The sequence below is a fragment of the Ciona robusta genome, chromosome 12 (assembly GCF_009617815.1).
Source record: "Ciona robusta chromosome 12, ASM961781v2".
Classification (NCBI taxonomy): domain Eukaryota; kingdom Metazoa; phylum Chordata; class Ascidiacea; order Phlebobranchia; family Cionidae; genus Ciona; species Ciona robusta.
The window spans coordinates 6,581,879-6,597,153 of NC_143246.1; the positions used below are offsets into that span (position 1 = coordinate 6,581,879).

At 37.5% G+C, this 15,275-nt stretch overlaps 2 protein-coding genes and 2 long non-coding RNA genes across 4 annotated transcripts; 1 reads left to right on the forward strand and 3 right to left on the reverse strand.

Annotated features, from left to right (window-relative positions):
* Nucleotides 1-600: 600 nt before the first annotated feature.
* On the reverse strand, nucleotides 601-2,238 carry LOC149727276 (uncharacterized). Its single transcript, XR_016386213.1, has 3 exons — nucleotides 2,099-2,238; nucleotides 1,655-1,752; nucleotides 601-737 (listed from the first exon to the last, which is right to left on the reverse strand). It is a non-coding gene; the product is annotated as an uncharacterized LOC149727276 (long non-coding RNA).
* A 3,305-nt stretch (nucleotides 2,239-5,543) lies between these two features.
* Nucleotides 5,544-12,201, reverse strand: LOC149727277 (uncharacterized). The gene is made up of 10 exons (XM_089890094.1): nucleotides 12,015-12,201; nucleotides 11,089-11,154; nucleotides 10,215-10,333; nucleotides 9,618-9,768; nucleotides 9,069-9,183; nucleotides 8,602-8,711; nucleotides 7,179-7,355; nucleotides 6,585-6,800; nucleotides 6,152-6,245; nucleotides 5,544-5,948 (listed from the first exon to the last, which is right to left on the reverse strand). Exons 1-10 carry the CDS (start codon nucleotides 12,133-12,135, stop codon nucleotides 5,816-5,818), a joined length of 1,302 nt encoding a protein of 433 aa, XP_089746220.1. The 5' UTR covers nucleotides 12,136-12,201; the 3' UTR covers nucleotides 5,544-5,815.
* LOC149727278 (uncharacterized) lies at nucleotides 6,665-10,681 on the forward strand. Its single transcript, XR_016386214.1, has 3 exons — nucleotides 6,665-6,806; nucleotides 9,679-9,785; nucleotides 10,541-10,681. It is a non-coding gene; the product is annotated as an uncharacterized LOC149727278 (long non-coding RNA).
* Nucleotides 12,202-14,034: 1,833 nt separating the features above from the next.
* On the reverse strand, nucleotides 14,035-15,065 carry LOC149727279 (uncharacterized). The gene is made up of 2 exons (XM_089890111.1): nucleotides 14,773-15,065; nucleotides 14,035-14,497 (listed from the first exon to the last, which is right to left on the reverse strand). The coding sequence occupies exons 1-2, from the start codon at nucleotides 14,933-14,935 to the stop codon at nucleotides 14,145-14,147; spliced, it is 516 nt and encodes a 171-aa protein (XP_089746237.1). The 5' UTR covers nucleotides 14,936-15,065; the 3' UTR covers nucleotides 14,035-14,144.
* Nucleotides 15,066-15,275: the final 210 nt, after the last annotated feature.

The following is a 15,275-nucleotide window of genomic DNA, read 5'->3' on the forward strand; positions in this document are numbered from 1 at the left end:
ATAATTGTTTCTTCATCCAGTTTGATTATTGCGTCACAAATGATAATGCATTTCTATTTTAGATCAGCTTCGTGAAGTTACACTGTTACGTCATAGTGTCGTTACTTTTCTATTGTTTGTTCCATCATAGGCTCGAAACGAACTGAAGTTGTTTTTGACAAGAATTTTTTATCAGAAAATTCTACGTTGTGTTTACGTGGCAAAATTTTAAGAAAACGCCCGACGGTCGCACGTATTATGACGTCATTTCCTACTCTTTACTGAAACAAAACGACTGCGAAACAACTTCGTTAAATTATTTTAACTGTTTTGGTATAATTCCCGCTCTTTTAAATCAACGTCTTTGTATTCCATGTTGCGTTTTAATATGTAAGGCTTGCCTGATATGCTACATTTACATAGAAAAATTGAACGAGTCAAAAGGAGCATATAGGACAGTAATTAATTATATAATTAAGCAAGAACCACTTCCAAGTAAAATGAACATATTACGGTTCGGGACGTTTCATTGCATAACTTATGCTAGAGTGGGGCAATATGAGACACCTTTAGCACATAATATTACAATATCCTGAACGTGTTTCAAACAATTAGCAACGGTCTATGTCAGTCGTGAAGATAAGATTTTATAATTGTTTGAATGTTCTTTGTTTACTACCAAATGCGACGAGAAAATAGAACGAAATAGTGTCCCATCTTTTCCCATCTCAGTATAAATGTGTCTTATCCGAGCATATCTGTTTAGAATGTAACACCCGCTTACAATTTAGTTATGTTGGAATATGTTAACTTTTTCCATATGTATATAAACATATTTATAAAACTATATTCAAATCGGCTGAATTGCTCCTTCTATTTAAATTGTTCGGGTTACATTATATATAGAATTCGTATAGGCTAAGCAACCATGTTAAGCGCAACATTGTTATGCTGATGTTGTATATACATTACAGTTACAGGAAGACAATGTTATTGTTAACCTTAGGTGGTGTTTGTTTATATAACAGTGATTCACACCAGTGTAATGCATACCTTTGTGTAAAATGATTGTGTAATCATAAAGCTTGTGAAAGTTGCGTTTTAATACCTATATGCCACACCCATTTTATCATCACTCATTCAAATTCAAGTATCTTTTAACCCAAAAGTATTTGTAATACTGAACGTATTTTACAAACGGCTGTTGCCAGTTATCGGCGAAATATGTATATTTTGTTACACTGTTAGTTGGACTTGATTTTTGTTCGCTCCGTATTTAGTATAACTTGGTAAAAACACCAAGTAAAACATCGGCAGTATTGATTTTATTTTATTTTACAATATTTAAGTTTAATATATTTAGAATGATTTAAATGTAAATATATTTGGGGATAAAGTATAGCTATATATAGTTATATCTCTTTCTTCGTAATTTTATAAACGAACTTTATAATTTCGTTGGTATTTTTATTGTGAGATATTCAAAAGCAAATTGCGAACTTGTTATTCTGTTTATAAGATTTATATTTTGTAAGGATGAAATCCTTTGACGCGTTTCGTCATTTGACTTGGAACTTAACCCGAAGTTGGTCTTAACCAACCAATCAATATACAGCTACGTTAATATAAAATCATCCCAACACCTCACATTACAAAAGTCAATAAGTGTTCCTACCAAACCCGGACTCGAACCTTCGACCCTCTAGCCTTCAAACCATGGTGTGTGTTTGAGCTTTTCTTCTTGTAAATGCACTTCACATATGTTCAGGATTTCTGTAAAACTTGAATGATATCCTTAATGGTCACACCCATCTTTAGTAACGAAGAAGTTTGCTGTAATATCATATATCACCAAGTGTTTTTTTAGAAACTTTCTCCGCAGCGTAAAAAATTATACAAAGAACAAGTACATACGTTACTGCCTATTAATTACAATGATACTTTATATATATATTGAGCCAGTTGAAAGTTCCCGGTTAAAATTACCATTTTCTAATGGTGCTAGATGTTCATATACAAACTCCTGCACCAAAAGGAGACGGTTACCCTGCCGGGAGAGGCTTGACACGAAACACTCATCTTAAATAGTCAGCAATACAATATTGTTAAGCTTACTCACCGCCTTGGTCTTCCTTTGTTGCCAGATTTGATGATGCTTCCTCTGTAGGTTAGTTGCTTACATACATGGTATATGAAGAAACTACCAGGCACCGTACATTAGGCAAGTGTCTTGTCATCTGGTCCTTGTGTTACTGATGATCCCACACTTTCCTCCGCTTTATTAAAACAAAAACAAAAGGACTAAGAAGAGAGAGAGAAAGGAGAAAAAAGAAACGAAGAAGAGACGAACCGGAAGTTACAGCTCTTCTGTCTCCTGCTACGTATAATGCGTCATTTCCCCCTGCTGCTCTGAAAACTTGAGTCAGTTAAAAAACGCCCAAATTAGGCCCCTATAGGACACACCCTGTTCCGGATAACCTACAGCGATTTGATGCTCCTGTCGCTTGCTTAAATCGCAACAAAACCATTTCCGAATCCTTCACAAACCATACGCCGCCTGCATTATCCGGCTACCCGTTATATGATGGCCAATGGATTAGGATACTCTGTTATCTTCCGAGGTTTCCTGTTATCTTATCACTATAAATATCTTCCCCAGTAATCCGTCCTCCAGCAGTATAAACAAGCGCCCATATTGCCAACCCCACACAATAATCATAATATTACAACGCGAATAATAACCAAGCACCAAACTCTATATTATTGAAGACGAGTTAAGGCTTTCTCTAAAGATCTAGCCATCACAGCAAGAGCTGAAAATATTCACCATTTATTTAATTCAAGAACTTCGTTAGTTTAATATCGTACCAGCACTTGTATTACTGAGCATATACGTTTACACGAAAGCCTGTTAAAATGCTAATAAATATATTGGCATAATCGGCCAACTCTATAAGAATCTCAGTTTCCTGGCGTGCTTTGTCGGACGACCTCGCCCAGCATATAGAAAATCTCAATATGCCGTTTCTTAAACGGTCGAGAATTTATACCCCATTTTTGCTCCACCAATAACCAAGCATATAGTAAGCATATACAATTCAACTTACCAGTACGTTTCCATGCAGCCTTCGTGCCGCGGAGGTATGTCGACTGTTTAGTTCTGGAGCTGAGGTGGTCCGATGCGTTTTAAGAGGTTTGATCTGCGTAGAAACGTGAGTCACAGCGCCGGAAACATCATATCCGTTTTAGTGAATCAAAACAAGTTTGTGACAGAACTGCCTCCGAGAAAGAAAGACTACAACGAATCATAAATCATCTTCTGTGGATAAGCACGAAGCGGTTAACTGTCCTATCATGTTACAACTAAACTGCAATTGCAGTCGTATGGCCATTGCGTTCGTATACAACACAAATTTCAAGCCAGAGATAAATTGCTCTTTACTTTGCACATACACAATACAACCGAAACAGGTATCTACCAGGTAGAAGTTTCAATAACAGCACGTAGTGTTATAACTGCTTAATATTCAAGGAAGGATGCGATGACGACATTCCTTTGATAATAAGCAAACGTTGGTTACGTTATGAGCCTCACAACACATGCAGTAATAGGATATGATCATCGGGGCTTTCCTAGCGCATCGTGAGCTCGTATTAAACAATGCACCTCTTACACCCACGCCACCAAGCATTGCTATACTGAAGGTACAAAATTGTACAGCAGGCGCATGCCACAAACGGTACAGCGGGCAAAACCCATACATTCTGTATCAAACTATACCTGCTACATTCATGGGGTATATCGTGTCTCGTTGGTTCGAGCTTTTATCCGGCTGAAAATTACGGTCATTTTGTCGGTGGAGTTTAGCATTAGGTCCCCCTACCCAGCTGCTGCAGGTTTACACGACCATTGCCAGCAACATTACCTGTTCCGATTCAGTAGATCGTACAGACCTGCCTCAACAGGTATATGCAGGCCGTCACAATTTCAAATGAACATATCAGCGTTTCTTGTTAAGTTGATGATAAACAAAAATCAAGTCGATGCATCGCTGTTCTAAGACTACGCGTTATCCACGTGACGTCACAATACGTCTTTAGATGGAATTAGCAGCAAAACGTAGCGAGTTTTCGAGAACTCATATTTCGTTGGATCGAACGCAGCCTCGGTTGGTATTTGATGACGTGTAACAGGATGTGACATCACGGCTATGTTGTGGCAACATTCGGTCGTGCCATGAAAATGACACGGTCGAAATTTACAAAGTATATATTTGTTTTGGCACGGTAATCGGTGGGCGGTAGGTCGAATGAGAAACTTTTCCGGGTGTCGTGACGTCACTCCGATGTGTTACGTCATATCCGTAAACATAGTGACGAAAATGCAATAGGTTTAATTGGACGAAACAAAGTTTTGATCTTTTCTAGCTCCTAATATGATGCTTCTTTAGCACCGTCTAGCGGGTAGATAAATAGTTCTTACAATTGCAGTGTTGACCGAAAACAAGTGTCTTACAACTCCACCAGACGCAGTTTACCAAACTATTTAATTGCTGTAGCAAGGAAGCTGTCTTGTTACAATATTTCCTCCCGCTTAAAAATTCCCATGTAATATAATACAAGACACACTTTGACATGTTACCAGTTAAAAGCATTAAACCGAGCTGCGAGTCTCATTTTACTGACACCATGTGACTGCTGGTACACATACGATTGGCCCGCCTATTTCAAGTTAACAGCGCCTGCAGATTGATTTTTTTTCAGTCACATGGGCTTATAAACCATCGACCAAGCACGGTTTAAAAACCCTGTGATTATACAGCGCTCGTTTCGGGAACTTTTATACAGAAATAACAATGTATATGTTTAGCCCTCCCTCTGTACTTTCCACTCCTATTCAGCTACGTCTCGCATCCTGTCCTGTATCTAACGTTCTTCCGCCTTTTCCTTTACCTCCTATAAGTTATGTACTGTAATCTAATCCTTACATTGCAAGTCTGCAGTGCCAAGTAGAGCCCCTTTTCGCTGAGCAAATGCTGATCAGACATTACGCAATGGTAGCTTTATACAGCGGGCAGCACCCTTGTTCGACAAAGCACTTATTTACCAAGAAGCGGGTTTAATCCTTGCCTGCATGCTGCTGTCTGACACACTGTGTAACATGATCCGTTCGCTTGAGTGTCGACTGATTAACGAGAATTATTCTTATACACTGCGGATCATTTCCTTGTGGATGAGGTTACTTCGTGCAATTATGTGTGTTCCAGTCAACAAACTCATTTTTTAATTCCCTAATCGCCGCTAAAGGGTAAAATTGCGCTTTAAGAACGATTATAGGTACTGTTGGAAACGCGTGCGGGGCTTGGTATAAAAAGCTATACAGGCCCGTTTGAACCGTTTCCTGTCGCAATGATCTTTCTATTTCTATGAAGAATCACGGTGACAGTTAGCAAACGTGGCATGGTAATGAAAAAGATCCAGCCAATATAGAATCATCAAATTAATAACTTCAGTAACTATACTTAAAACTTACTTTTATCCCCTTATGCCTTCATATAATAACATAACAGCTGCTGAACTGTATTTGGGCTGTATTGCTTAGCATGTCACGAACATTACACAAACGTTGAAGCTCAATCAAATTCTAATACGACGAATCCATTAGCGCCCAGCATATACCACGCGATCGTGTTCGTTGCGGTTTTTGACCTCGAAACATGAAAATGCGTTGCAATAAACAATAAATCTAACAACAGTTTAAATAATTGTGAGATGTCTGTCACATTAAAGTGTTTAATTCAACCACTTAGTTATGCTAGCGTCTGCGCAGCCTTTTCTATCCGCACACTCGTGGCCCTCTTTCGCATATGAATGGATTGAATTTATTGCAATTGGCGTCATTCCATTTCCCGGCGTAGATCTTTTTCACCTCAGCGCAATCGTCCGTTTTGTATTCTTTGTCCGGAAAGCTGAAAATGGCGGGAAATTTGAATCGTTTTTTCTCAGTGACGCAATAGTATACTGTTACGGATCAGACCTACGTAACATAACACGAATAGAAATGTTTTATTTCACTCTATATATCATACCATAGTTTTTAACTTGCATTCGCTTATTGTGTATACAATAATCATTGAGTTACTGTAGCACTAGATTGCTTTCTAGATCTTACTTGTTTTTAAAGTTGTTCCATTGGCCAATAAAGTAATTTAGATTATACCCGTTTGAAAATCTCCAAATGCTTTCGTTTGTTGTATCGTTCAGACCTGCAATGTTGTTCATATATGGTATTGTCTTGTTTGTATGGTAGCATTCTATTTTATATTGGTTAGATCCTAAAGCGGGGTCACAGGGCGCAGATATTTAGGTCAAGGTTTGGGCCTTTACCCCACTAGTAAAATAAAATTGTGAAGTGTGTATTATGTTTATTAATAAGCGCAATTAATAATAAATCAAGACGGGCATGCGTACATGTAAGCGCGTTAGATTAGCTATATAACTTAAATACATATAAGCTCTTACCACAATAACTGGTTGCGCAATGACAATGCATCCAAGTAGAAAGTTATGCGTGCTATATGTATATATAGTAAAATATATTTTACCTATCCAGAAATCCTGGTCTGATGATGGAACAACCAGTCCCCAAACAAAATCTTGAACCGCTGGCGAATCCACCACTACCAGTCGCCCTTCTTCTCTTACACAAGTTGTCCACGCGGTGTCGTAGCGGAGTGGGGATGGAAAGAGCTTGTAACATTTACAACCAAATGGTCGCCAGCCTGGTTGACACACGGGGGCCGCTTCTGCTCTGGTTTCAACTAAAGGTAAAATATATTTCTATAACTTTATATAAACCCATATACTATAGTGTATAAGACACTCATCATGTCTAGCCAGATCTATTATGTTTGTGTGGCAACTTAACACTAAGTAGGATGTGTAAAAATGGGTGTCTGTGTTATAAAAACATCCGTGTTATAACTCGACTCTATGCATATGGTGTACGAAGACGCAATATTCTTTTTCTCGTCCCATTTGATAGTAAACAAACAACATTCAAAGAGTTATAAAACTTTATCCTCACGACTTCGATAGTCCGTTGTTAATTGTTTAAAACACTAACAGGTCATTTGGATATTATGTGCTAAGGGTGTCCCGTCTCCCCCAGCTACCCCACTTTACGCGTAAAAGTTTACCGTTTTTGGCGACAATAGACTCTGAATAATGTAGAATCTGTTCTGGAGTGAGAGCTTGCTTCCATACAGTAAGGTCACTTATATCTCCGTAGAAGCGGTGGACGTGTCTTTGCCTGGTAGGACTTCTCCAATCTTTTCTACCGACATGATAAGTGTTGTCTTCGTACATCCAATGTCCTGGAAACAAACGGGTTTTCAAATTATCAGCCATACATAAAAAAATCCCCCTGAAATAATCACCCACAAAGTAATACGCATGGTAACTCGTGAACTGGCACGAGGTGTTAACCCGTGTAATAACGACTGTCGTTTTCCGGTCACGCGAGGATAAAGTAAGTTTCATTTCGAAAAGCGCTGCGATGTTTTTCCATTATATAATACACTGCGCTATATCGTCTCGATGTATATCGCCTTTTAAGAGAAATTCTGCTAATTTAAAACAACACCCGATGGAAACAAGTACAATTTATAAGAAGATTATCCCAGCATAGCCAACACCATCGTAGCCATTTTCAATTTAAATTAATACCTTGTGTTCGTGGCCGGACTTTGAAGCCAGAGCTTCCGGTACCTACTTCTATAGTTAGCCTAGATAACAAAGTTATTAAATTATTTTAACTTGGTTTAAAGTTTTTCGCAACTATACAGACGGAGATCTTTTCAAAACCGGTTATTTTAGTTTAGGTTCCGGTTAAAATTTAGCTCCGATTGCGTTTGATTAAACTTTTCAAAGAGTCACACTTCGTTTCGTAATTTCCGCTTGTACACCTGTTGCAATTATCATGAGCTACCAATTGCGTATTGCTCTTAAAATTCCGCAATTAATTTCGTCTTAACTTTTACCACCCTTTAATTATTGCGGCTTGTTTTACAGCTAACCGGTATTAAAAGGCGACAATTAAAATTTCTGTAAATGGCGAAATATTTAGGCGTTCAAAAAATCTGTTTGCGGCGAAAATTCCTACTTTGTTTTAAAATCCTTTAAATATTTTAAATGCCGCCCACTCCTTTAAATATTCGAAGTATAAAAAACGCCTAGAGCGACAAAATATTGACCTGCACCTTTCGAGGGATAATATTTGACCGATGGTATTTTTTGCTTTGGTCAAAACAAAGTAAGGTTATCTGCTGTTAGGAAGCAATACCCAGGTGACATATACTCGTAACTATACATAAAGTACTGTGGGGTAAGATAGATACCGTAAGCACATTATATATATCCCACTTTTCGTGATAGTGTTTTAACACAATTAACAGAGCTCTTATTTCGTATGCTTCTAAAGCTTTGTTTAACCAATATGTCAACCGTACTACAGATACCGTAAAGAATTGGAGATAAAAGAGTAAAAAACGTTCCCATACGCAATGTCAAACCGTGTATATAATTTAACCATACAAAAAAACATACAATGTCCATACAAACCAATAGTAAGCGGGGCCTGTGTGGATAAGGTCCCGTCAAGTTGCACAATGTAAGGCGATCCATCGGGCAGCCCGTTTAAATATGCATTAACTGTAGCCAGGTTGCTCTGTCTGTTAACGTAGATTAATTGTTAGTGTAATCTACAATATGTCAATTTTCATATAATGAGAACGTTTTCATCGATTTCGTTAATTTCGTTAATTTCGTCACAAGCCCCCATACGTTGTAGTGGGGTGGGGGAAGATGGGATACTTTCGAACATAATATCCAAGTATTCAGATCGTGTTTTAAACAATTAACAACTGTCTTATAAGAGTCGCAAGAATACGGTTTTTAGTTATTGAATGTTCTTTGTTTACCATCAAATAGGATGATATAATACATTCAAATATCGTGCATTAAGCCCCCTTATTTGGCCCCCTTATTAAGCCCCCTTATTTAGCCCCCTTATCACGATAGCATTTTACCTGAAATCGTCTCTATTGACTGTGATGGCTACTGTCAACCAAGTATAGTTTGGAATTACTGCTTCACCGTATGTTATGTGACCTGGATTATCGTTCATATACATCGACACTTTACCTGTGGAAAGAAAACAAGTTGACATCAGCGTATATGGCTTATTATAGATATAGTAGGGTGGGAAAAGCTGGACAACTTTGGCACATAATATCCAAATATCCCTATCGTGATTTAAACCATTAGCAATGGTCTATAGAAGTCGCGAGTATAGAATTTTATAACTTTTTAATACTTCTTTGTTTACTACCAAATTGAAAGAAAATAGATTGAAAATGTGCCCCACCCCCCTGCCCTATATATTAGATTTTTACTTTATACTGTGACCTGGTTGATTTAGATATGACATATAAACCAAATGTTATTATGGCATGATTAATGTATTATTACTCCGTATTTATAGATTCCGCATATTTAACGTCGATACTGCGATGTGCGTACTATGGGTGCGGTTCTGTGTTGACCTCAATGCAACTGACTGTATAAATGTAACTTACGCCCATAGAAACTCGGTACTACAAACTGCCATCCCGTTTTATAAGAAGTTCTTTTGCTTAGAATACGACCACCCCAGTTGTCTGAACCACTGCGTGGACGAAGACGAATATGGGCGAAGATGGAAAAGCTGTCGGTGCCCAGATCCATGTCCTGTGCATTGAGAAAATGTAAGTATTGCTTTACAGTAAACGTACATTCACCACAAATCCATCAAGACTGCGTGATATACAATGTATTATCAATGTATGTTTGGCGACCGTATTTTATAGTGGGTCATATCGGCTTATTGAGTTTCAACACCTGTTAAATATTCTCTTTGAATGACGCCATACACCATATCTGTGGTAAATATTGTTATAAACCAGTCAATACTACCGAACGTTACCAAGTTTGCAACTGCGTACAATTCGGTGAATAAAGGTGGCTGTACACATAGTATCCATGCGAATTCGCTTGCGAAGTCGTATGCAAATCCATTACCGCGTTCCGCATGCGGCAGCGAAATCCGGACAAAGCAGACAAAACGGACGAATTCCAGGTGCTGTGTACAGCTACCTTAATACTGTTTTATCGGTACTTCACTTCACCCTTTATACCTGGCCCAAATAAATAGCTCCGCCGTTTCGATCAAATTCTTCTGAGTTGCAAATATTTCCTATCTCCCATACGCAGTAAGTTCGGAATGGTAGAGGCGGTGTGGCCGATGCTTCCAAAACTGGTAAAAGATCGCTTGGACGTTTAAAACATTTGTTTAAAACATATTTGGCTTACAAGTATAAATGAACGTGTATTTTATACTACGTGCGTGAGGTCCTACAGCAAGTCACGTCATGAGACCTGGGATTTAGCTTCGAGTTCTAAAACTGTTGAATAGCTTGAACATTTAAAAAGAGATAAGAAACATAATTTTTCCTGTATGTAGGTGAGGCCCTAAGGGTGGCACATCTGTGATATCGGCCAGAGTTGGCCCACTATACCAAAATATACATTTTCAATGCGCCTTGTTACTACTCAAAGAGAGCTTTAGCAGGATTAGGGCACCTGCCAAGTGGTTACACATGCGACTTTTACTCGCTTCTTGGAACGACCTGAAAGTCAGGTAGCCTACTGATGTTGTTTGTGATCCTTTTTGCTTGATAAAACTATGTAAGATGAAATGTGAATTATCTTTTTTATATAAAAGAGTAATTAAAGTGACCAGCTGTTTAATTTAAAATATTCGCATTATGCATGTCGCTTTTCTTTTGAATGTATTTTAATACTGTTGGAGTAAAACTCTGCCTAATAAATCACAGATGCTATGGCGTGACCGCCGTATATATAGGACCTCACTGCTTATGTATAGAACAGAATAAAAAAAAAACAAACAGAAGGCTGCCATATCGTATATTTCTATTTAAATAACTTGAACAGGTGATAATTATATTAGAAGTAATTTCATAAAATATCATTGATGACACGTCTACTTACTTGTAGTTGGGATGTTTGTGACGTTTTGGTCCCGACGACACACGAGCGGATGAGGTCCATCCGTTGCTGCAAGATATCGGGTCAAAGATGGTCAGAAATAAACGGGAAATATAATTTAATGTAAGTGGGTATTACAAGGTAGTTTAAATAGATTTCAGCATGCATTAAGTGTTGTTTTGTGCCCTCTATATTAGGTCCAAACTAATTAGTTTTATCAACACTTAAAAAATAATATAGTAGGGTGGGGGGAGGGGGAATGAGACACCTTTTCGTTCTATTTTCTCTTCCTATTTTGTAAAAAAAACAATGACTATTTAAAGAATCATAAAATCGTCAAGACTCCCATGGATCGTTGTTAATTGTTTAAAAAAAAACAATGATTATTTAAAGAATCTCTATCGTCAAGACTCCCATGGATCGTTGTTAATTGTTTAAAAAAAACAATGACTATTTAAAGAATCTCTATCGTCAAGACTCCCATGAATCGTTGTTAATTGTTTAAAAAAAACAATGACTATTTAAAGAATCTCTATCGTCAAGACTCCCATGGATCGTTGTCAATTGTTTAATACTCATTCAGGATATTTGGATATTATGTGTAAAGGTGTCCCGTTTTACCCCATCCTACTATATATGGCAACACTTAAAGAGCTACAATAAAATAAGGGAGCATGCTATACACTGTTTACAGTAAACAGAATATTTTAAAGACCTGTCAGCGTGTTATAAACACCGCGGTTCTAGAAATGCGACATTCAAGTCTGTTTGAGCTCTTTTTCTGGTAATTAATTTTTCGAGAACCATCGTTTTTTATACGTCCTATTTAGATTCCCATTATCGTGATAGTGATACGTTGTTTCTCATAAAATAAATTAGCAGAAGATCCCAGACTTATAACATGCCTTGCAGCAAGAACTTGTATTTACCGAGATTTGCTTGAATTGCATTCGCTTCCGTAGCTTGATTTACTAAAACGCTTGCTTGCACATCACTTGTTAAAAAAAGCAGCAAGTACGGGATTGCACTATTAAACATATCGGCCAGCATCGTTACAATTTAACCTGTAAATTTTTAGAGCTAATTCATAAAATAGCTTGAAGATAAATGGAAACCGAAACGGCCGAACATAAACACACAACTAATACACCTCTGACCTATCGTGACAGCGATCTGTTCAATGCTGTCGGTTACAGCATCTTCGCTTCTACGTTTTATATTTTTACTTCAGTAGTTTCTAACGAATTTCGTTTTATTCCTTATTTCCTTATCTTCGCTCTTCTGTGAAAGATTCCCTTCGCTGTTTTATTTTATTTTACCTGAAAACTTAAAACGCGAACTTGAACACCCTCACCTATGATTTTAATCTTCTGGTTGGAAGCGCATTGGTTTGTATTAAGATTTTACCTGGTCGTATAAGTAGAAGCCAAATGAGACGCCTTAAACCCTCACACGGTATACTTCATATTATCCTGTAAACGATTCTATATGTTCTATACGCGTAGGTCAGGTCCTACAGCAGCGTGGCATGTCACAGACCTAGAGATTTAGGCGAAAGTTGTCCCACCACCACGACAACTGTTCTAGCTAATGTATAAACTGTGGGAAATATAATTACGGTCCATTGGAAGCCTTGTAAGCAAACGAAAGTCACGGTTGGCATCCGGTGGTACACCCAGTGATTCGAGGGCGGCCAATATAATAATAACTTACTAAAAGTGACTATTACTTTACCGCAAAGCCAACTGTTACGTATTTTGATTTTGGAGCAAAGTTTGAATAAGATTTTATCGAAATAATGTAGTACCGAACTTGATATTATTACATCTGTGTAAAAACTCTATGGCTTAAATATATGTTTATATTATACAGTAGGGTGGAGGAAGATGTGACACCTTTTTATTCTATTTTCTCGTCCAATTTATTAGGAAATAAAGAACATTCAAAGAATTATAAAGCTGTATTCTCACGATTCCCATAGACCGTTGTTAATTGTTTAAAACACGATCAGGATATTTGGATATTATGTTCAAAAGGTGTCCCGTCTTCCCCCGCCCTACTATAATATATATGCGAAGCGGAATATCACAAATTAAATAGACTCTAATCTTATTAAAACTTTCTGTTCTCGTCCGTGCTCGTATAAAATTATAACTAAGGGAAATGTTTAGATGTTTTTTGTGAAATGTCTTTCTGGCATACCATTTCACCTTACTTTATCGACGATTTCTCCATTTTAAACGGTATAATCATTTTATAAGCGCTAGGTACAGAGTAGGGAGAGAGAGACCCTCGAAACTAGATTCTAACGCGTGCTGCCTTGCCTTGCAACGATATGTGCAGACTAGACGAAAATGCGAATCGTTATATTCACTGCAGAGATTTAATTCGCCTCGAAGGAAGGCGAAGCGGTCGTAAGGAAATGCTTGTCCGGCGTAAAAGGTGTTAAACCAGTCATTAAAACATTAAAGAGGCGATCGTTCTTGAAAATAATCTACGCTAAAAAAACACCAAAGCTCGTCTAAATATAAGTAGTCTAATGTAGGAAAAAATATAACGAAGGCATGTACTTTTGTTTTTTGTGACATATTTAAATTTTCTGACATATTCAGCTTGCTTACTCAACGACTTCTTCAATTTCAAACAGCACTATAACTGTTTCTTAATGTGCGCTTAGTTCAAAGTAGGAAAAAGAGACCGAAACTAGATTCTAACTCTAACGCGTGTTGCCTTGGCTTGCAATGATACGCGCATACTATAAGACGAGAATGCGAATCGCGGTACTCGGATCGGAGTTGCTTCTTAAAAATATCCATTGAGATTACGCCGAAAGTTGTCACAAGTATTTAATGTCGGAACGAGAAAAGACGGAACATCACGATTATAAAAATAGATGATATGAAATGGATTTAGAAAGCGAAATCAAAAAGGCACTAGAAATAAAAAAGTAAGAAATATAAAAGTATATACATGCACACTACCAAGGCGGATGACAATTTTAGCGGTGTTGCAACAATAAGTCAATATCTCTTGTAAAAAAACAAAATAATCAAACAAATTTACCGTGTTCGACGAATAGGCTTTACAACACATACTGGCTTATTGGCAGAACCGCCAAGATCGGCAAGCGCCTTGGTAGTGATATTTTTAAAACTGTGTTTTTGTTCTTTTGTTAGGTTTTTATATTTTTTTTTCTGACTCAGCCAGACTTCATCGCCGCTTGATTCTGGCTCTAACTCTGGCTGAGTCTCTTTTTTCTTTTTTTTCTGTAAATTAATTTCTAAATGTTCTTTTAAAAATTGCAATTCTTGATGGTAGTGGTGGTGGGTGGACGCACTTCCGGTTCTTTCTTTGCGCAGATATCTCCCGTAACTGCACCGGAGGTACGCCCACTTCTGCTTGCACCATTTCACTGAAAAAAACACAATGTTATTAGTGTATGTAGGAACACATTTAAGGGGCGTAGCAACAAATTTGCACGAAGTGTAACTTGGTTAACCCTCGCATGGCATAAAAACAACAGCCGTTATAACACAGGTATTTGATTTCATACACCTGGTGCCACCTCACAAGTACCATAACATAACTTCTCTAGATCACATTTTAGCATTTCTAGAAATGCAATTTTTGATTTTACTTTTGTATACCCCGTAAGAACACAAGCCAAATGATAAAAAATATCCTTACCAGTTTCCTCCATATCCCTGGCTACGTTTTTCCACATGGATTCCCGGTATGTTCCTAACTGCATGGTGTTTGCGTACAATACCGGGAATCTCTGGACTGATTTTATCAGTTTTTTTTCTTTTTTTTCCATTAATTTTTTTCCTTGTTTTTCTTTTTTCCCCATTCTATTAGATAATAAAAAAGGAAGTGTTAAACTTGGTATGCTGACTTGGTGGCATGATATACTTGGGGCGAGCGTTATTGCGCATGGGTATATAGTATGGCCGATTTTTTTATTAATCCTTTTCGGTCTACAGATCTTTAATATTTATTGGTATTTAGATCTGAAATGAAAGATAACGTTAATAATAAACCATAAGTTCACCATAAGGCACATTGCTGTGTTAGTATAGTATATGATATAAATACTCATAAGCTTAGGCTTGTGAAACAGAACACTCGTGGTATAACGAACATCGTTTTCTGGCCACGCGAGGATAAAGTAAGTTGAATTCATTCATTCA

What these genes read in the sequence shown, in the direction of transcription:
- LOC149727279 (XM_089890111.1), bottom strand. Translation starts at nt 14,935, where the DNA reads ATGGGGAAAAAAGAAAAACAAGGAAAAAAATTAATGGAAAAAAAAGAA. An exon ending in CAGGGATATGGAGGAAACTG is followed by an intron (nt 14,498 to 14,772) that starts GTAAGGATATTT and finishes TGTTTTTTTCAG; the next exon opens with TGAAATGGTGCAAGCAGAAG.
- LOC149727277 (XM_089890094.1), bottom strand. Translation starts at nt 12,135, where the DNA reads ATGCTGGCCGATATGTTTAATAGTGCAATCCCGTACTTGCTGCTTTTT. An exon ending in TGCAATTCAAGCAAATCTCG is followed by an intron (nt 11,155 to 12,014) that starts GTAAATACAAGT and finishes GATATCTTGCAG; the next exon opens with CAACGGATGGACCTCATCCG. An exon ending in ACAGGCCCCGCTTACTATTG is followed by an intron (nt 7,356 to 8,601) that starts GTTTGTATGGAC and finishes GTTTGTTTCCAG; the next exon opens with GACATTGGATGTACGAAGAC.